The 23,175-nt window shown below is 36.8% G+C and overlaps 2 protein-coding genes across 2 annotated transcripts in view; both read left to right on the forward strand.

Annotated features, from left to right (window-relative positions):
• The first annotated feature begins 2,252 nt into the window (after window positions 1-2,252).
• LOC117118828 (helix-loop-helix protein 1-like) lies at window positions 2,253-7,871 on the forward strand. The gene is made up of 2 exons (XM_033263545.1): window positions 2,253-2,399; window positions 5,513-7,871. The coding sequence occupies exons 1-2, from the start codon at window positions 2,380-2,382 to the stop codon at window positions 5,895-5,897; spliced, it is 405 nt and encodes a 134-aa protein (XP_033119436.1). The 5' UTR covers window positions 2,253-2,379; the 3' UTR covers window positions 5,898-7,871.
• A 2,455-nt stretch (window positions 7,872-10,326) lies between these two features.
• The window catches only part of LOC117118838 (tripartite motif-containing protein 2-like), an 18,620-nt gene continuing 5,771 nt past the window's right edge, over window positions 10,327-23,175 (forward strand). The window contains exons 1-2 of the mRNA XM_033263556.1: window positions 10,327-10,464; window positions 13,751-15,199. Coding sequence (XP_033119447.1) covers window positions 10,459-10,464; window positions 13,751-15,199 — 1,455 coding nt within the window. The 5' untranslated portion in view covers window positions 10,327-10,458. The remainder of the gene's footprint in view (window positions 10,465-13,750; window positions 15,200-23,175) is intronic.

The raw sequence follows: 23,175 nt of genomic DNA on the forward strand, positions 1-23,175 counted from the left end.
GCAATTTGACCTCTGAAAGGTCATTGTTTGTCAAAAAACAAGGGCCTAAAACGACTGAAAAGTGGAGTTTCCTTCTTTCGTTCTGCGAAAAAAATCAATTACTTTATGCGACGTTTGTAGACTAACCAACACATACCAACATCCGCATGTCGCGCTAGCCTTATCCTACTCTAGGCCTAGACTAGTTAGGATGGTATAGGCCTAGCCTTGACGGGACGAATGTCCTAATGAAAAACAACGTCGCTCCTTGATAGCTAACATTGTCTATTTAACATCACAATAATTCATTATTAGACCTATAGTTGTTTTTTTTTAATTGTACTCCACAAATCTCAGCCGATACCTAGCACAACTCGAGTAACGTCTCGTATCTATTGTCGTGACGTCATGGCTCGCTGGCTCACACTTGCGATGTCTCGCACTTGTGATCAAATAACACACTGGCTCGCACATTGGCAACACTCTTTGGCAGTCAACTCGCCCCTAGGAAAACCCGGCCTTGGAAACTTGCCCCATAAAAAAATGTACACTTCCTAGACCATGCAGTCTTCAAAATAAAAATTGTAACCTTTGGTAATCAACTACATTTTCCACGTACATAGGAATTGTTGAAACTTTATTTAAAAAAACCTAAACCATAATTCACCACTATAGACACTTTTTGACAAAAATGAAAAATTACGTGTTCTAATATAGACAATGGGTCGTGTCTCATATTATTTGTTATATTTTTATTATTCATTATTTTCACTTGACTCGAATAAATAATTTTGTTCGAAGAACATTTATATGCAGTCGTACTTCGCAGCACTTCACTTGCAATTTGTAATTTCTAGTTTATTACAAGCCACACGATGCGAATTCAGATTCGTATTCTTACACTAACTATTATTGGATATTGGCATTTAATTTGTAGGGCCTACATTAATGTCTTCATTTTGTGGGGAAATTATTATGTTCCTCATTATTTTTGTCATCGCTGTTTTTACTCCTTATCAAACTGTCAGATTGGCAAATCCGCAGCCATATGTTAACATTTTTATTGTCAAACAGTGTAGCCATTTATATCGCAGATTGCCTCTATTTCAATCAGGTTTACTTCGGGTTATTAGGCGGACACTTCGGCATCTGTCATCGTCTCAGCAAACAATGGACAGCTCGTGGCGCTAATAATACTGGTACTCCACTATAATCAGTATAGAATCAAATGAAATGTTAACAAATGTTTCTTCAATTGCGTTTATTTAATTCATCACGTCTTAATTTATTGCACTTGTACTTTTTTAGCCGGGGTAAAAGTTTGACATGGAATAGGGAGTATAACAGTATCAGTATACTAAAGAATGGCGCCATTTCTACTACAGCATTTCATCATAATTGTAAATACTTCATAATCATATTCTAAAAATTACGCAGCAGACGGTAAGCGTGTTAAGCCGGGATCATGCGCAATTTGGTTACGATATCATAGGCATTTGTGTTAACCGCGAGCAAATTACCTTCCAGCGTCACATTTAGCTAGGCCTCTATTTTAATTTCGAATGATAACTGATTTTGTTTTTAGAAACTTGTTAATTTTAACGAAGGCAAAATTGTCTTTAAGAGCCCTTCAAATATCTGATTTCCATTATTTTAATTCGCAGCCACATTTGCCCATATTGCTTTATTATGAAGCTGGGCCTTTATTCAACTTCTCAATAAAAAGGTTTTTTTTTTTTCTTGTATTAGACAAAACAACGCATAAAAACTTATTTTCAGTTAAACATTAAATTGAGATTGAAACGAACACCATGCTTAACTTAAATAAATAACTAAACTCAAAACATGCAACTGCACAAAATTGACATACGGTAAGTAGGCCTATTACAGTTGCTCATTATTAACTTATAACCGGCAAATGTGTTATAGTTGATCATTTGCATAATAAGTCAATCAGTCGAAATAAAACTACAAACGAAAGTTTTTTTTTTCAAGTATACGTTGAGGAAACTGTTTTGTACGCCTCAACACTCGTTTTGTCGCCAAAACACTTCATATTTTGAATGAGCAACGATATATCTGATAATGAATCGTGTTCCAACCAATTATATTATGTGTCAACTAAACAATTCATTCTTTACTAAATATTCAATTGATAAAAGTGCCCCTGAAATGTGCTTGACGTTTTTGAAGGGCGTAGGATCAGGTGGTAAAACTTCTCTTTCATCAATCCAGCAACCCGCTGCAAGTAATTAGACTCAGACCTAACTTACTCCATATTTGACTGGTGACTGCATGGTCGCGAGACATTTCTTGGCTCGGGTTCAGCTAGTAAGGTTCTACAATAGTTTGTAATATTATTTGCGTAGGCTTATAAGGCCTAGTATTTTTAATACCAGGATGAATTGCTCTATTATAAGGTGAGGAAATAGTATTAATAGGCCTAGGCCTAATTCATTAACATCATTTATTTTGTATATGGACCAATTTTTAGGGCAAGTGTAGATGGATGACGTGACGATACTTAGAGAAAGAGTTATTAGAGAAAAACTATATTGTCATTATGCTTAAAATTTTTGGTTAATTAGTCTTTACGTTAAAACCTTATGTTTAATATTTTAAGTTATTAAGTCATTACGTTAAAACCTTTTGTTTAAGATTTTCAGTTAATTAGTCATTAGTGCGATAAAGTGTTAATGACTTAAGTCATTAACACTTTGTTACTACGTGTTTCTAAGCTAGTAAATCATTACCACTTTGTCCCAATGGTAATTCCTTTTTCCATTGTGGAGATGACAAAAAGTCGTTTCTTTCATTCAGTTGAACTTTCTGTTTTGTTGCTACTCGTCTATTCCGTCTTGAATCTTCAACCCTCGTATATTAAAAACAAATTCAGACGAGAGAGACATGTCCAGATCCCAACTTCTTATACCCAGTAACTAATCTATTGCTTTCGTTACTGAAAGCAATAGATGAACACTAGGTATATGATGTGACAATTTAACAAAGTAGGCCTATAAAGTTATAAAGGATGGCTTCGTTTTGAGATTTGTGACCATAGCCTGGTTCTCACGAGAAACCAGTATCCGGATCGGGAGCTAACCGTTAGCGCTAACCGTTAGCACCTGAGTGAGAACACCCGATCGGTTAGCGCTAACCGGATAGCAAGCGCTATCGGTTAGCAAGTGAGCGCGTTTCTATCATCAACCAATCACACGTACGCGTTTACAATTTCCAGTTTCTTATTGGCCAGTGATTCGATCATCATATTCTTGGTATCCGGATCCGGATTTTTTTTGTATGGACGCACGGCAGCTAACGGTTAGCAGGATCCGGATCCTGCTAACCGTTAGCTGCCATGTGAGAACATAGCCCATGTCGAACGCATGGACAAAAAAAACCAAAAACTTTTAAACGTATAAAAGGAAGGAACCAGTGGCTTAACGCCTATTGGGTCTCGGGGAGGGGGAGAAGTCCCATGGTCCCCAGTCCAAAGGGGCATCGGAGTGTGTAAGATAAAAGGTGATTCTATTGGTTATATTCACACAGTCATATTCTTTAACGATACTGACATTGCATTTAATGCAGTCTTTTCAGCCTATAAGCATAGTCTTAATGTTGTTAGGTTAGCGAATACGTTTTACTAACATTCATAGGCCCAAATATCCCCCACCCACCCCGCTGGTCACGCCACTGGTTGGAACCTCGTTTCCAAACCTGTATCCCCTTTTCCCTTTTTGAAAATTCTCATCTGTCCACGCTTTGTGGAGGCCAGTATTACGGTACTTGATGTAGGCCTATATAGATAGCATTAAGAGAATTGGTCTTAAACCCGTAACTATATACTAGCGCCTGAACATCTCTCAACTCTGAAATTAGAATCATTTTCTTTCTTCTTTGTAATAAAACAACCCTAATATTTGGTTTACGGTGTGCATCATGTGCTTTTTCTCTTGGAACGCGCACTCGGTCCCTATATTTTAAGCGTCCCAAATGACACCAAATTGATGCACATTATCTTGGTACATCAATATTATAACACTTCGCTTCAAATAAAATACTACGTAAAAAACTTATTATTTTAAATAAAGATGGTTCATCTAAAGCGGCAAAGGACAATTGTTTAGGGGTTTTTTTTTTGAATAACTAATGATGTCAAACTCTGAAGCATGTAGCTGAACAAATCCAGAAGTCGCTAATTATAATTTAAAATAGTTTTATGCGGAAGTATTCGTCTGGAACGAATACTAATTGAAAAAAACACAATGCTACTGGGAGTATTTTCTATTTTCCAGTTTCTGTAGCGTATAGGCTTACAAATGATATTTGAAATTGCAATTACACTAGTAGATTTGAAATGTTGCTAAAGATGAAAATGAGTTTTGGTGGCAAAAGTATGTTTATTATTCGTAAGATTGAAAATGTGGGGGTATTGTCAACTGAGGGGGATTATGTAACACTATTTAGTAATAAATCCTAAATGAGATTTGTATGCCTAATTGAGTATTGTGCTGAGAAAATACACACAAAGGAGAGGTCATCAAATTGAGGAAAAGATGTGGTAAATTAAAATTATTATAGAAACCTTATGTCGCATTATTTACCTGCGCATGCTTAAAATTAGCAATACATTTAGCAGCGGTATAAAAAGCATTTCACTTCGTTATGTAACGGCGGAGGACCAATTTGCAATAATCTTTTACATCTGAACGGAACACTACTTAAGCCTACATCTGAATAACGTCTTCTGCCGTCAAGGAATTTGTGGCATCACTCCAATAGCATTTTTTGGAGGTAATATTGTGGCGGGTGCTTGCATTTGCAGGTTGACTGAGGATAACACGGACAATATGTTATCTTTTTTCTTTTACTTGTGATTTTTAATTACAAATGTCGCAAGGCACGGAAAACATCTCTAGGGAGGCCCACTTCATGTAAAGCTCAGTCACGACGCTCCTGCCTGTACATCCCTATTGAGGAGTTCATGCAGTAGGCATACTCACTGCGCACGGCGGTCGTTGTGCGCCGACGTGTTTCTATAAAAAAAAAACACACACACACACAACGCGACGACACGCGCGCAACGGATCGTTTTTAATGACGATCAGTTCAGACTGCCACCGACAATCAGCAGACGGCGTCGCGTCATCTATCGCTCACAGAGAGCGGAGTTGGATTCGTCGTGCGACGGTCGTACGACGCAGTGAGTGCCCGGCTTTATGCATCAGAACCAGAATTTTAGTGTCTTTAGAAACCCTCTCTCGCTTGTTTCTATGAAGAAATGTTAAGGGTTTACCTCATTCTCATAAAATGAAGAATAATCAAAACATGAAAATATTATCACACATAATCTCATTTTCTTAACATAAACCTCTATACACACTATCATATTTTCGTTGACAAAAAACCCTGTTTTTCCATTATGATGAAATAAAATTTGATAGTGTGGAGGCTCATCCAATAATGATCGTAGGCCCTAATTTCATCACACTGTTAACATACTATATGATTTCTTGTTTTCTTTTGTCGACAGTGACTCGATAAGGTGTACATCGTCTATAGAAACTGGAATGCCGAGTATGATACTACCAAACGTGGTGAAGAAGGAGGAGGAGCCGGAAGACATAAATGGACGGCCGGAACAGAACGAAAATAGCAACACCACTTCCAAATCATCCCGTAACGATTATCTTTCATTGTCGAGGGAAGAACGTCGTCGACGACGTAGGTCGACGGCAAAGTACCGCAGTGCACACGCGACACGTGAGCGGATACGAGTTGAGGCGTTCAATATAGCATTCGGCGAACTGCGTACATTGTTGCCCACGTTACCACCTGACAAGAAACTGTCAAAAATTGAGATTCTACGATTAGCAATATGTTATATATCTTATTTAAATCATGTGTTGGATATGTGAAAGACATGAGAACGTCTAAAGGTTGAAACAGCAAGATGTCGTATTGACTTTGACTACATGCACACAAACTGAACGAAGAAAACAGAAACATCATCTGTATGAATGCCACATAACGTAGCGGATATTAAAATGTCGAGCGTTAAATTCCAGGTTGCTCTGTCTGTCTGTTTTGCCATCTTCTGTGTGAAGGTGTGGCAATCAACTGTCAGGCCTACATACATCCAGATATGAACTTCTTTGGCACGCTGCTCTGTGTGTATGGTGTGTCCAGTCTCTTCCCGGATTAATCTAGGCCTTCAGTTTATTACAGCAACCAACAATTCATTTCGACAAACTTTCAGTCTTTAATGCATTGCTTTGTAGTTCTTCCAACGATCGTGGTCAGAGTGCTGTTAAAACTTGAAAGAAGTGGATACAGTATTTGCATCTGAAATTCTCTTTACGACAGGTGGTTACTGTATTTTGACAGACTGTCTTTATCTACATTAATGTTTGAAGGCCTATAATGTATAATGTTATTTTTTATTAATTAATTAATTTATTTATTTATTTCAGCTTAGAGTTATAGAAAAATATGTAGACATAGGCCTATAATTTGATGGGTAGTGTGCAATTCTTGAAATGGCGGAGGGGGGTTGGTTGTTTTGGGGATTTCATTCAGCTGGTACTGATGGATGTGGGATAATTAAATATAGATATCTACACAGTAAAACAGTAAGCCAAATAATGATGAATTAGAGACCAATTTTCTTAAGGTTATGCAGCAGCGGTGGCGTGTGCCAGCGGGGGAAGTGAGGACAGGCCTGGACCCCTGTCGTCCGACACCGCGACGAGGTGTCAGATCAAAAATAATAATTTGCCTATCCAAGTAACTTTATTTTGATTGCCATTCATTATTATTGTGGTCTAAAAGCACAATTTGGGATACTAAGAAGCAAAAACTCTCCCCGTCAACTCTACCAGGGAATTTTTTTTATTCTGGGACGATCTGGACTGAGGCTCTGAGTCGGTTTTTCGGTTTGGAAACCCTCGTTGGACATGTCGGACCCCGTCCGTAATTTTCTGGAGCCAGCGCTGGTTTGCAATCGATTTCCGGGATGGAAATTAAATGGCCAGATTAAGATTTACAAGGAAGTACTAAAATAGACGGTAGTACCTTACCTTTTATCAGATAAGGCTCTTAGATTTTTTTTTTAAAATTTATTGTCCCACAACAGCGCCCCCTTGTGTTCGATGCTGATGGACAGTAATTGAACATGCAATATTCACTAGAAATATATTATTATTTTGCGGTGAGCACTCTATAGTAATAACGTATATATTATTATATAGAAGTGTATCATGTATTAAGTTGGTTTTTTATTGCATAAATGCCGTAACGGTTCATGTATTAACGCAACGTGATAGGATAAGTTTGGTAATCCCAATTCTGGACCTCATTTCGCAAACAACTTAAAGAGGATTTGAGGATGTGTTCGGTTAGTAGTCTCAGAATAGTATGCGCAATATATGGATATGTAAATGTTTGCGATGTGAGTAACATGCGTACAAAAGGCATGTATCATGGTGTTGGTGTGTACGCGTACGAGTTCATGACGTCATCCTCAATTATGCATTTTCATGCGATGAGTCTAATTATGTGCTCTATTTTATCTCTATCCGTAATCATTTAATTTATTACACTAGGAACGCCCCAAAGTTGTAATAAACAGGCTGAGGTGTGTTCGGTGTTTACCCCTCTTCAACCACAGGCCCTATGAATTTTTTGCTTATGATCCCTATTCCTAGATTTTATGTACGCTTTATTCACTTATTTCACCAAATAATATAGTACAGTAGTAGTAGTATAGAGTTCGTCGTCTACCTCCAATGCATTTCCTATATTAATAATATAATATACACTATTTATTATAATATGGTACATAAAAGTCAACTCGTTTGTGAGGATATGAAATAAATATGCGTTCGTAATAATCGTCTTTGTATTTCTTTTTTTATGATCCCGATAAACAATTATGTTTCTTGATTATGCACCGCTGCGCTTTCTTGATTATTCACCGCGGCGCTTATTAGAGATAATAAGCCTATTAAATTTTGAATAAACGTCACGGCGTATATATTAGGCCTATACTCAAAGTGTCTTATTGTTTAGTAGCTTTGTATGGATAACCGATTACTCACCGATCAAAATTTGTAACATATCAGATGTACCTAATGTACACATGGTATCATTTTAACACTCTAATAATGTGTAATAAGCGCCTCTTTAGAATCTCTTGATTATCAAGCGCCGCATCACCGAAGCTTGTTTGGTCGCCGAGAAGTAAAGCCGCAATCACATCGGATCCGAACTGAAATTCGCACCGCGTTTCCAATGCGCTGAACGCCAGCGTCCCTTTCTGATCGGCTCGGAGGCTCTCCGATCCGAAAATTCGGATTCGGTGTGGATGCATCTCAACTCAATAATGCGCGTATCATTAGGCGACGCATGCGCGAAAGTAAATTTGAACAATCTTGTTTAATGAATACAGGCCACCCTTTACATACAGTAAGTAATCAATAATTTTTAACATATAATTAAAGCAATGGTTTGTCTTACATTAAATATTTACATGTTGGGAGAACCTACTGATTGAATCCATCGAAAACACTACCGGTCACTGCGGTTGGACTACACTGATGTATCCGTATATTATAATAATGTCAACATGGACATTGTTAAGAACCCCCTTTAAAATTGATAATTACAGTACCGGTATACCGTACATTTGTACTTATGGGATGAAAACTCAATTAAAACAAGCATGATAACGTAATGAATTAATAGGCCCATCAATAATTTAATATTTCATATAGTTCTTTGATATACACTGTCCATCGATAACAGGACTGTCCCACCACACATGTGCCTTAACATTTTTCAACGACAAAACGGGATCTCCAAATTTTCGTTGAAGGGCAATGCTTGATACAGACATAACTTGATTTGCTTCTATCTAAACATTGTTTCTATTATTTAGCAATTTGTTTATGTCTACTGTATTTTTTACTTTTTGTGAGCTAGTTTGATGATTAAGATGCTATCCAGGTCAGCATAATGTAGCAAATGTTGAGGGCGCTATTGATATCGAAACCTTTAGGCGGTGCGTCGAAGTTGCGTACAGTACTTTGATTTCACGTGTGGCAGCTCTGTGATAATGTATTTCTTCAAAGATTATCATACGCGTACTCTATAACTCTTTTCATCCACTATTACGTTTCTGATCTCAATTTTTTTCAAGTCAAACCGTAAATTCTCACACTCCAATTAACTCAAATTCTCCCAGATTCGATGACAAGCTATATTTTTGCTTGCCGTTGAAAAGTAGATGCTACCTACACAAAATGTGGAGATTTATCATTTACATTAGGGTCTATTGTTATCAAATGAATGAGCTTAGTGTTTTGGCTAATTAATAATATTCCAAAGATTTTTTATATTTGAGAAAGTGTTTGTGACTGATTTTCAAATTTCTATCTTTTCCACTATAATAGGCTTATACCACAATCGTGATTTCCTTGGGTAAAGCTGCAGTATAACGTACCACCTTGAAGGACATTTAAACATTACAATACACACTGTACTATTAAGTTCATATGGTCATTGTGTATATAGTATTTTACATTATTCTATATGGCTTACGATAACAACCATCTCCTTCAGTGCAGTAGACCTGAGTAGACTTGATAACCCGTGTATATTAGACGGTTATAAAAATAAAACAATTTATTTATGCATAGAATTTTATCTATTAGGAAACACTTATAGAAACATTGTCTGCATGTTTTTATTTATATTGTAGGCCTTTTTTATTTAGTTTTAGGGGTTTTCCACTTAAAGTATTTCTGTTTGTCTTTCGTTCCTTTATAGCTGTTATGAGAATGAGATGAGAATGAGAAGACTCTTTTTTTAGACATATACTTACTATAGGCCTACTTAAAAATGTTCTGAATAGTGCAAACTTGAGTTCTGGCCTATAACAGGAGGGGTAAGAGTTATGTTTTATATTTAAGTTTTGTTGTATCCAGTAACTAGTGTTAATATTTACTTTACTTTATTTGTTTTCTGTATATATTACAAGAAAACTCCCGCGTTGTTTTTATTTTGTTACCTTAACAACAGATTTTCGATTGCTCCATCCAAAGCATCCTGAATGTCGTGAAAGCATTTAACTGATTTTTAATCAATATGGACGACTATTAACCGTTTTTCATGCGACTCTATTGGTATTTAATTAAAAAGACGAACAGGCAATTAAAGCAGTACCGGTCGGCAATTAAATTGAAAAATATTTTTGAGAGAATGAAGACATAAAGTTGTTATTCAAGAGGGGATAGTTTCATGCAACAACATGCTTACTGCACCTCGTTTAGCATTGTTCAATTTCTATCATTTGTTCTGCTATTGTTATTGCTCGTGGGACGCTAGTGAGTAAACAAGCAGAATTACGCATCGATAATCCTAGGCATACTCTGTCACCAACAGCACAACCGATTGGTGCGAGCGGTCTCGGCGTGTGTTATGGAGGTAAGTATTGTTAGAATTTAACAGTTACCTAGCCTAGCTTCTTATACGTTTATATATTAATTTCTGCTGATGATACATTGAGTAGGTCTATACATATATTTGCCGAGGTAGACCTCCATAAACCTAATGGCGAGACTTGGTAGAATGTATTCTGTATGCCATTAGTCATGGCCTATGCAACTTCGTATTCCCTATAATAGCGGAATATAATAGTAAATAGGATTAATTGGTATTATTGGCCTGATAGAATATCCCCTGTACTGTGCATTGTTTGGATCCACCACATTAATCCGCTCTTCACGAAAATAAACACATTTTTCTCACGTATTTCATAACTAGAATCTATGCATTTCAGAAACGAAACATTCCATTTAAATAATGAAAAGCTTTAAAATGTATCTTAATTACCATAATTAATTAAAAACCAGAGGTTTTTTTTGGTCGAAATTTTCGTTTAGTGAATTTGCATTTCGGGTGCCGTATACATACATATATAGGCCTACTGAATCGGAGAAGCAACGTGAGAGCTAGGCCAAGGAGATGAGGTTCCTTGATGGAAGCACTACGCGTGCGTATCACTTAGCAGTTTCCATGGAAGTTTGGACTACAATTGACAAGTGCATAATCTGTCTCTTATACACATCTAGATGTGTATAAGAGATAGATTTTTCAGTGGGATTGAGCACTGTTTCACAAAAAATTGAGATATTTTTTTTATATATATATATATATATATATATATATGTATGTGTGTGTGTGTGTATATATATATATGTATAGGCCTATATATGGATATGCATTTTATGTATTTATTAACTTTATTAACTTTTTAATTATTACTACTTATTAATCCTATTATATAAAATTAATTCTATATGTTTCATGTGTGTGAATGAACTCTTATATATCCACCTGTTATACAACACATATTACAGTGTCTATTATATGAGGCCTATATACATATTTTGTGTACTTGAATATTCGGCATTTCCACACGGTGAATCACCACTTCAATGAATAAAAAACATTGTAGGCCTACCTTGAATCGTCATCATTCAATACTAGATAGTTCGATTCATTCACACGTTAAAACCAAACCTTCCATACAGACTATTAGTGCGTTCGAATTTGGTGTCGATGGTGTCATGGTCGAATTCCTAAGCTATCGATATCTTTCAATTAACGTATTCATTAGTTATACCTTCTAATTATATATGATAAATTGGCCACACAGAAAATTTAAACATATTGTACTTTGACTTACGTTATCGATATGTATTTTGATAATAGGCGTCTGTAGTAAGCCTCAGAATGACGAATCAGTGATAAATATACAAGTACCAATACAGTACAGCCGACCATATATTGTGGTAAATTTAATTTTCGGGGGAGAAACACTAAACTACTAGGTAAAATGGTAAGCATGTACATTGTACTAATGATACAGTATATGCTGTTGGATAGCCAACAAGTTATATGGGGTCGTGATAGAGTAAGTTACCAAGGTAAAGACGAACATAACTATTTCAGCCAATCAACTACGAGAATGTCTATCATCCGTGCCCGTCTGGCGTAGTATGTATCCCTAAAAGCACGGATTTTTCTTGGTTGTAACTAAAGATATTGTAAGGTAATAATTTGATCGACCTAATGTGATACATGTGTGTGAGGCAATGCACTATGTATGCAAGTGGTTGCATAGGCCTATAATTGTCTACGTGGCTAGACATACATTCGCAGGCCACTTTAAATTATAATTCAATAGACCTAGGCCCTCCTGCTTGCGCGTTCTCTACAGACCCACGCAACCATATTCCCTTCCGATGGTGTGAAAAAGCATATCTATTTAAGGGTGTGAGTTAATAGGGTTCGTATGGAACGGCTTCTCTATTGACTTTCAAATTGCATTCGTTGGTCTTTTGAAAGGGGAAAATAATAGAAGTCAGGGGTACCCCAGCCTATTCAATAGCGGATAGGAACATATCGCACTTCCTTGTGTATTGTTCTGGGGCACATACAAGATAAAATGAGAGTGTTGCAATGCTTTTCATCCACACGTCAGTCCTGGATCAGGCGTATCGTTTGTAGCTGTAGAAACTGTGTGCCCTCTTGAGTACTGTATTAAGTTATTCTATTCCGCATACGCAATTAAGTGATGATACAGGCCGATACCGTATGATACAGGATGGACCACGTAACCAAATTGTTCCCGTTAAAATTCCTTATGCATGGTTCCCACGGCACCCGGAAATTTGTTTTTGATTAAAGAATACCGCAACAATAATAATATAAGTATTTTGCTCGTCTTCAACATATCACAACCGCCTAATAGTCATAGCCTTAACAATCAATCGCAATTTTACGCTTCAAATTCAAACTGACTTAGAACAACTCTCTGATGCTAATTGCTAATCAATTAATTCATTTTATGTATTCATTCATTCGTCATCCATCTATCTATCCATTCATTCATGCACTCGTTCGTTCATTCATTTCTTCATTCAGGTATTCATTCATTCTTCCCTTCATTCATATTTTTATTATTTTTTCCAACGTAGTCGAACGTTCATTTAACTCTCCGCGAACCTATCATCATTATCCTCATTATTGATAATATTATTTTTATTACTAAAAAATACATATATTATTATGTAGGCCTATTACCATTACCAAAAAAGTTTATCATCATCATTATTACTATTATTATAAGATATAGTTATAGTGATAGCGAGATTAAATCGCGCTTTGTAATCCACTTAAAAGCCTTGTGGTTCAAACGATCACATTACGTTAATGAATTAGCTTTTATAAGACAATTTGCGTGTAAGTTCAGATATGATAGTAACATATTTTTTTTAAATAATAAAAAAAATTCCAAAGCCCCTGGGTGCTTGAGCAACACAATATTTATTTATTTATTTATTTTGTTTTTGTCCAATGTCCAATTATACCATAATCATTTACATTGGGCCTACTAAACTTCTATGATCATCAGCAACGAATGATTGTTTTGAGGTAATACATTGGTCCTAAAGGCCTGTTTATACTTCAACGGTAACGATAACGATAAAAAGCTAAAACGCGATTGTTCATATAGAAAACAAAAGAAATAAGAGAAACTTTTACACTAGGACGATTCAATAACGATTTATCGTGTATACGATAACAAAATATATTAACAAATCAAATCAAATGACGTCATAATCATGGAAAAACGATAAAATCGTTGCTAAAATAAAAATAATTTTGTTCCTAAAGAAGATAATTATGTTCTAATTATTTCCAGGGTTCTGCTGAGAAGGCAGCGGACGTTGAGTCCATAAGAGAAGACATTGGCTCAAGCGTTGATCCCCAATCATCACCGACAAGCGACAACGAAAAGACCATCAAAAAAGAAGTTAAAACCGCGATAAAATCACAGCCATATACAGCAGCCGAGACTAAAATTGATGCCAGACAGAAGTCGGTCGATATCGACGAGGATGTGGAATTGTCAGAATCCAGCAGTCAGGTGACAGTCGTCGACGTCACAGAGCTCAATTCACAATTGACTTCCGACGCAGACATTTATTCTGAAGTCTTCGATGAAAGTAAAACATTAAATGATGTTGCAGATAATCTCGGAGAAAAGGAGGAGGCAACGATTATGAGTGATATATCTTCTGATGAAGAAGAAGGGGACGAGTTTGATGACGGTGATATAAATGAGATATTAGGGAATGATGACACTGAGGAACCAGTTGAATACGAATCGGCCATTTGCGTGGACGACGTCAGACAGAGCGAACTCAAAACCATTGCCCGTTTTTATGAGCGGGAGGTCGAATATGATGAAGAACCGCTTGAAATCGAACCGTCTGCGAAGCAACATACTGACGAAGAGTATGCAGACGATTACCATAAAATACGTCATTTAATGCCTGTGGAGAATATCAAAACGGAGGACGATGGGTTATATGAAAAGTTTAATAGGCTTGAAGATTTACAAGAAAATGACGTTGAAGAGGATGGTGACGATGACGATGATAATTATGACGACGATGATACTGATGATGAAGATGATGACGATGATGATGAGGATGACGATGATGATGATAGTGATGATCATGACGAAAAGAAAGACGACGACTATGAGTTTGATGAAACTGAGAACAAAGTAAGGGATAATAGGTTCGTAAAAATTGAAGAAACACAGGAAATTAGGACAGTCAAAGAAGTAGAGATGATTAAAGACGAAACGCAGATGGTCGATAAACTCAAAACCGAAGAGGGTATTATCAAGACGGCCACAGTAGTACATGATCACCATGCAGGGTCTGGGGACAGTCAGGAAAAACAATTTGAAAACCAAAATTATAATTTAGATTCAGAGAATAAACGCTCTGACACTATGAACAACAATCAGCCTGCCGAAATACTTAATGCAAAAACGGAAAATATGCAAAATTTTAGCACAAAAGACACTGTACGTAAAGGAACCGAAAGCAGATTTAAGGAACGCGAGGACATAATTTCTATGTTAGATACTACTGCCAAATATACTGATAATACAACCAAGGGTAGGTGGAAACAGCGCCAGGAAGAAGATGAGGAAATACAAAAATATGATGACAATGAACAGACAATAATTAACGACGAAGACAACTATTCAGATGAGCTGGACGTTAGTCAGGGATTTGTTGTCTTATGGCACCGCTCCGATGGAGAGGAGGAAGGGGAAGATGATAACGATGAGGTAAGTGTCATTCCACACATTGTCAATCAAAATTTCTAAATGCAGCGTCACCCTAGAATGTTAATACATGTCGCAATTTGTTATGCAATTTATGTAAATCGATCAACAGAAATTTGTATAGTACCAATTTCCACGACAGAGTACATTGTTCAGTGACACATTGACGTTGGCAGTTCTCAAAGCCATTACTGCGTCATGAACAAGCAGGCGTATCGTACCGATGAGTACAGTACTTTTATATATCTTTTCTTAAGGAGAATGTCTATTTTACTTTTTATTACATTAATGTTAGGCCGAGCACACACGGCGAATCTATCTCCGTTCTCAGTGATTGTTTGACGAGGCTGTCTGCTGATTGCCAGTGGCACTTGCGTCATCCGTTGCGCGCGCCGCGTCTCGTTATAAATTGCTGTCAATTAAGCTAATATGCTTAAATAGATGGATTATGTCGAGTCGAGTGGCAGAGCGGTAAGGCAGGGGCGCCGCCAGCTACAGCCTTAACATCAGCGCTGGTTCCAGCCACTCCTCCCCCGTGGTTCGGTTTGTAAAACCATGTCTTCTCGGATAAGGACTTAAAATGGAGGTCCAGTGTATACATCTGGCTCGTGTGCACTTTAAAGAACACATTGCATCTTTCGGAAGAGTAGGGGATCACCCCGATGTTATGGTTCATTTCATCCACTGTCGTAGTCGTTGTGGAATGATGTGAAAATGTATCTACCAAGAACTTCCAAGAAGCGCCTCTTTACGGCTGCTAGGTAGTCACGGACCACGCCCATACGCAATTCAGCACAATGACGCTGCAAGTTATGGGTTATTCTCCTACCTTTACCTTTATGTACTGGGAGATGTTCTCTCTAGTGACAGTTACAGACCAACGCCCTCAACGGCTTGATATTACACGTTCGCACGAACTTCGGATTGCTTTCGTTTGCGATTACAGGTTGAAATTTTGGATCTTTTATTTCGATGAAGGCTCCAGTGACTTCCAAAAGAAAATAAACAAAGGTTGGTTTAGTCATGAAACTTATTATAACTCAGTTATTCAGTTGCTGAATTTGTGTATTATTGTCTAAATCTATTCATTACCGCAGAATAAACATAACAAAAGAAAATATGGTCTCCTGAATCATCTGGAATATAAGATTTATGCTTCATTAAGTCGTATCTTGCTTGAATACAATTGAGTATGTGCTTTGGTTTAAGTATAGTGACCAATACTGGCGATAAAAAATAAAGTCGTAAATTGACCCTCCCGCACGCACACACATACCCACCCACCAGTCAATTGACCTTACCATGAACGAGATGTGACGTTGAAAGCTGAGAGTATTGTGGGGGTGGGGGCGGCTTACTCTTGGTCCAGCCAATACCTCCAGGGGTCAATACAACCAACAGGGCCGTAAAACGGAAAGAAGTCGATCATTCCTAATACATTTACACGTGTAAAATATTCATTTGATGTGAATATGACATTAACATTTGCAATATGGGAGAATAATTGTCATTAATTCTATGAAGAAAAAAAATAAAGGACTTGGCTATATATGAGGGCGCTGTTTACAGACGGATTTTGTTTTCACTTCCACTGATCAAGATAGGCCTGTTAGCCCCGGGTTAGGGGACGCTTTTATGTTCGTGTCACTGCCTCAGTGCATATATCGTGGTTGGTCTAGTAATGAGCGGTTGTGATACCAAGTTCCGTATGCCCAGCTGATAAAAAAACGAAGCGGTCGGATATCAAAATTAATTTAGTCCAGACAAATAATTGTTTCATCTTTCGCCTGAGGTATGTAGTGGACTTGTTGCATTTTTAATAGTTAAAACGTTCACGATTTTCAGGATCGCATACAATCAGTCGTTTAACTGCGTTAGAGTACGTAATTAACCTGATTTAATGTCGGAAAAGACTCAAAGCAAAAGAATGCTTTATGAAATTCACTTTTGATTGAATTTTTACCACCAATGATATAAATTGCCATTTGTACTTTTGTTTATGGAACAACTTCGTTTTTTAAGACTAGAGTAGGCCTGTGTCATGGGCGTCCTCAGCCGGTCACCCCACAACAATCATCTGCATACCAAAAAAGATGCGTCTATCAGCGGTATGCCGTCCTTGTCAATTTATTTCACTCGGTAGGAAAACTTCTGTTAGTTCACTTTAGTGTAGCGTTTGAAATACCCAAGCTCTTTAAAACATGGTAAATGGTATAACGGTAGCTATTAAAACGGACTAATTTGAATAAAGTACGAAAAGAGACCTATATATTATCAAGGAGGTTAAAATAATTAATAATGATTAATTGAGTCGTCACATTTGTTGATGTTTTACTGATCTTGTTAATATAAATTTAAATCTACTATATAAATCTAACTATATTAATGTAGTGCATAGCCACTACATTATTTTGTTACGTATTGTGTACAAGAATGCACATACCGGCACACAAGCTCCCCCACTATGGACACCAGAATGCTGCGTGCAGTTTTTTGAAAGGGTGGGGACCTATCAACTTTCCCAGACACGCCATCGGTCTTAAGTTTCGTTATTTTCACAACTTAACTCTTCCAAAATATGACCATATCTCTATATTCTATGGTTAGTTAGCATTTTAACTCATATCGTAAGAGAGGGATTTTTCTGTGAATGTATATATCTCGTTGGAAAAGCGGCTGTCAATAATTTAATTTCCAATTACATTTACAACCCCATGGTATCGTTAACACACGCAGGCACAATCCAGCTTTAGGCTAAAGTAAAAGGTATCGTTATTATTTACTAATATGTTAATTATTCATGGTTTTCGTACTAAAATAAATGGGAGGCCTTGTTTGCTTTAACGTTTGCTGAATGTTTTAGTGAATTTCTTTAATGTTTAATACGTGATTGCTTAAGGCATAAAATCCGAAGATTTAAATGTCTTTCTCACATAGGCCTAGTCATTGATGCAATCATAGAGAAATCTTTCTGCATTGTATAACCAAAGAACATAATCCTATAGCGCCAAATCAAGTAGCTACTTCAAACAATTGAAAAAAAAATACTGTAAACATAACATGCCGTCAAACATCGTGTGCCCAGATGCTGTTGTGGACTAACTTGTAGACATACTTGTAGACATGCAAGTTGGTGTAAGCCTATTCCAAATAGCTACACATGCCCAAATCATTTATTTATGAACATTTTCTTTTACATAAGTAACATAATTCTCGGAATATGTCGACCACCGATGTGATTACTTTAGCCTACCCAAAACGAATTGTTTCTGCTTCAATCATCGTTTGAATCTTATATTCGTAGGCCTACTCTATGATGATCGTAGGATGGTTTATCATTTTGAGCATTCACCTAACCCCGCCGATATATCAGTCATAATTAATCATCCAGTAATAATAGCAAAAGGGGTGACTAATCGAATACTACCACTGCCGGTTTCACAGTTCTGTGTGGGTGGGGTGGAGGAATAGATGTAGGGCACGATCCTGGTCTTTGCTCCTCGAAGCTTTAATCATCGTTTTTAGTATGACCATATATTTTTTTCCAAGCCGTTGTATGTTGCATTTTAAGACCTTACCAGCACAATACAATGAACCACTTTCAAAGGACGCTGTTAAGCTCAATAGAGAATTAACCGAGAACAATACCAGGATACTGTTCGAATTCTTTGGTAGAGGTGATTGTTTGCTCGCCAGGGTTCATCGGTTATAGCTGCTGTATTTTTATGCTATATAATTATTGTGAAAGCAAGAAGACTGTACATATCTTTATAATAGATGCACATTTCATTTTAAAGGAGTAAACGGACGTAGCGAATATTGTTGCCGGTGGCCTAGGCAAATTATTTTGAACCGACGCTGAGTTTGGATGAATTGAAGACCGTTAAACGTATGTATAATTTTCAAAACTGGGGGAAAGAGTGCGATGTGGTAGTGAATGGGAGAGGAATAATTTACTATTCACAAGTTGTCAGTAAGAGGTGCCTGTCAAATGTTCTGGAAAGGAGCTTTCCGCACTCTGGATATGGGTGGAATGGAATTGAACCCGTTGTTTGCCTTCTTCAAATTCATACGTCAATACAATAGGCTTGGTTAAATATTTCAAACCCTATGATCCAGATATACTGATCTGTTCCTTTCCCTCAAATGATTCAGCATTTCTTTACCGAATTTACTGATAGGATGAATGAAAAGATTCGTTAAAATTCAAACAGAATGTGTATAGGTAACTTTGCCGATTAATGGCGAAAGCGTATTTTTAAAGGAATGACAAATCCAACTTGATTCACGTTAAGTATCGATATCTGCTGTGCATTAATCCCTCATCTTGAAGAGATGACCCATTCCGATTTGTAACAAACTTCCGTTTAGCTTTGTTAGAGGAAAGTATTATGAATTTTGTCATTGTGTTATGATGGTTGTGATTATTGTACTAGGCTATGTTTAGCTTGTAAGGATATTATTTATGCAGACGATAAGTTTCTCAGGAAAAACGATTTTGTCTCCATCAAACCCTCTCCTGATAGTGTCTCTCATGGGCACAGATCTGTTTTGAAGGAGTCTAAACTCACCTCAGCCCCACCATGGTTCAATCCCCTTAAAAATATGTGGGGGAGGGGCGTGTTCCCCTTCCACCATGATCTGCGTCCATGATCTCTTTATTAAGTGCCGTACAATATTCCCAAATAGCTCTAATCGATGACACTAACACAATGTACGTTGAGTTGTGGAAATAAAAATCATTGTTGAAAATTCTATGCGATCCATGGATATAATGAACTTTTGTTTCCCTTTGTGTCACGGTGTCTTAATGGTATTGTTATTTCTGAGCACACTCTCGGGTCACGCGTCATAAAAAAATACCACTTTTCTTTGTAAATTTACTTTAGGTGAACCTCGTAACTATAGTATATGGATTTGTAAGATTGTCCTTATGTTGTGATCCTGTCTCGGCTCCCTCAATGCTATTGCTAGACTTCGGCAGGGATATGAAAATGAGGTGAAAAAGTCACAGGGATTGTAGTAGAGGATCGGTGTTATTGTACCGGCATATACAATTTCAGTTTAGACCTATATCCAATAATCCAAAGACTTATAAAACCAATATCCCTGATTGACAGCTCTCTTCTTATGGATTTTGAATTAAGTTAGTTTTATACGAACAAATGTATTCTGCATTGCGAATCAAATTTAAAGTTCTTCAAATTCAAATTTACTTTTATTTCCACACTTTCTCCCAATAAATAACATTGAATTCGCTTCCTTCGCAGTTTTGGCTTACCTGGATGACATGTGAACCGGGCACGTTATAATCAAATGTTTCTTATGATTCGACTGTTATAATGGTTCCAGTTAGGTAGGCCTAAGGCTTATCTTTATTGCAGAATGTACGCGGGCATTTTCATTTTTTTTTTTGGCTGCCAACTTCCAATTTATATATAGGAATTAATAAAATAATAACAGTAATGTATTCGATTCCTGAACTTTGACCCAGTCGTATGTCCACTATTATGTAATACATAATCTAAATCTCTTAAAACCAAAGGATCCACTGATTATACGTAAATAGAATATGAGTATGGTGACTCCGAAAAATGACAGACGTGAGGCCATAGTTGATTCTACGTTTCGTTCTTTATTGGAACATTGTCAAGAATGAATAGTTATGCCTGCCCGTTTTCGTCTTTCTTCGTTCGGTCACAAAATGCGTTGTAGTTACGTACGGGATTACAGAATTAGCTTTACGGACTATACGGTACTGAATTTCATTCGGAATTTGTCTAGTTCCCACAGAAATCATCCTATTCAATTTTATTTTTAGATAATATTTTATAAGTATAAATTCTTGTATTGTAAGCATTTTCACTGGATAAAATCAGCTAGCGTGAGGGCATGAAATACTAGACAGGCGTACCCTCTCTGCAGGAGCTCGCATAGGCAATGTTGGATTTACATTCCAAATGTTTTCCAAGCTAATGAGGCGCCGAGTGATAGTAAATGCTTCAGCTTCCGATAACCCCTTCTTGTAGAACCCTATCACAAAATGCCACTTTCATTGCAATATACATAGGCTACAATGTTATAACATGGTTTTATGAATCATTGGATCATCGCAAACTTCATTTGCATATAACGGGTTTCTGTTTAATTACTCACTTTATATCTCTGTGGTGATTTAATTGACAACCCATGCTTTAGAATCGTCCATAAACCATGAATAGATAGGCCTATTATAGATACTATCTTATAATTCGTTGAACCCTTTCATATTTTTCATTGTTGATTCTGAAATGTGGCGGATATTGAATATTATCGTATTAAAGAGCGTGCCACCATACGCGCGTGCGTTTTTATCTCTTCCGAATTGCACTAAAATGGAATACATTCGTTTTAAGTAGTTTAATGTTTAATGCCTTTTGCATGTACAATATGTAATTTTACTTAAGTAGAATACATAAAACTTAATTCAAATGCAATTAATATAAGTCTAAGCACTCTTGGAGTACGCGCGCGTCTATTGCCTGTCTCAGTTCTGTAGTGTTTTTTTATTACCATTAATGTAGGTTGGAGACTTGTAAATCACATTAAAAAAGGAACGTATTGTCTTACATTACCCTGGACAAAGTGCAGTGCTAGGATAGATCAAAGTCGTAAAGCTTCTGAAGCGACAAGACTCTACCAGTCAATAGAATAGCGCCACCAATAGAAATGCTGCAAGGAAGCCAGACGGCTGTGGTGATAGGGAGGCATCGTTGTTATCGAGAAAAATAAGGGTCTTTGTCACGTGTTTTCCTCACGCACACCATCAGCGATTTTGCAAATCTCCGTTGCTAAGCAACATATCACAATGATTCCTTTGGCTTCTATACGTTTTGTATAATTACAGCATACATAAAGATTATGATCGATTCAAATATAACTGGAAAAATTTTCATCAGCAACATGAAATTAAAAGTCAAAATATACAATTCACAAATAGATGGAAATCATAGGATAACATCATTTCTGTTTTATTTATTTAAAATAGACAGAATAAAATGAATTGAATTGAAAAAAAATGCTCAGTGTCATTATATAGGCCTATATAAGTAGCATGATATGGATATTTGAATAAATAAATTATAATATAGTACGGTATTAAATATGTGCTATATTTTAAACCGTAAATAGCGAATATTACCTAAGCCTACTACTTATTGGTGTGTTTTACTAATATTTACTTATATTTTTCTTATGTTGAAGCATATTATTTATCGTAGGCCACATTCCATACTGCGCGATGCATCATACGTTAAGGTTCTATTTTTGTTTAATTAGTATTGTTAGTTTCCGTTATTCATTTTTGTGCCGGTTAATTTATCTTAAGTTATTTTCTGAATGTTTTTTTTTTTGCTTGCGCTTCAGTTACCGTAGGTATATTCTGCAGTCACCTATAGTAAAGCAAAATACGCATTGTTTGTTAGGATAACATTGAGTCACGACCAGGTTGCGATATGATTGTTGTTACTATTTTATTATATGCGAGGTCCACTTCGCGAAAGATGCGATCGTAAGCACAGCCAAGGAGGTCTTCATCTTCTGACTTCTTCCGGAATAAACTACGGTATATTTATACAAAAGGCTCATATAATACAATATGTCTATTTCATCGGTGAGTCATGTATTTTAACTATAATGTAGACTGGTTGCTGTATGCTTTTAAAATACGGCTCCAAACTATGGGCGTTGGCCAACAACGACGTTAGGTGAGATGCATTTGAAGGCCATGTTCAGGCCTTGTGCAGAAAAACAGCATCCAGGGTTTGGCCTAGCTGAAGCTATGTACGTCAGGTGGGCAAATATTATTAACAAAATGCTTGCATTTTTGTATACTTACCCGTTAATATCATGACACGGTGATGCCGGTGTGACGCGCGTATGACCAGATGTGTATAATAGACAGGCCATAGTTGATTCTACGTTTCATTCTTTATTGTAAC

The sequence above is a fragment of the Anneissia japonica genome, unplaced genomic scaffold (genome assembly GCF_011630105.1).
Source record: "Anneissia japonica isolate Jap-2015-1 unplaced genomic scaffold, ASM1163010v1 scaffold7370_len818893_cov191, whole genome shotgun sequence".
Classification (NCBI taxonomy): Eukaryota; Metazoa; Echinodermata; class Crinoidea; order Comatulida; family Comatulidae; genus Anneissia; species Anneissia japonica.

Excerpts from the sequence above, each read along its gene's own strand:
- LOC117118828 (XM_033263545.1), top strand. The coding sequence starts at position 2,380 with ATGAATTGCTCTATTATAAG. Across the intron at positions 2,400-5,512 it reads ATGAATTGCTCTATTATAAG|TGACTCGATAAGGTGTACAT; the intron begins GTGAGGAAATAG and ends TTTTGTCGACAG.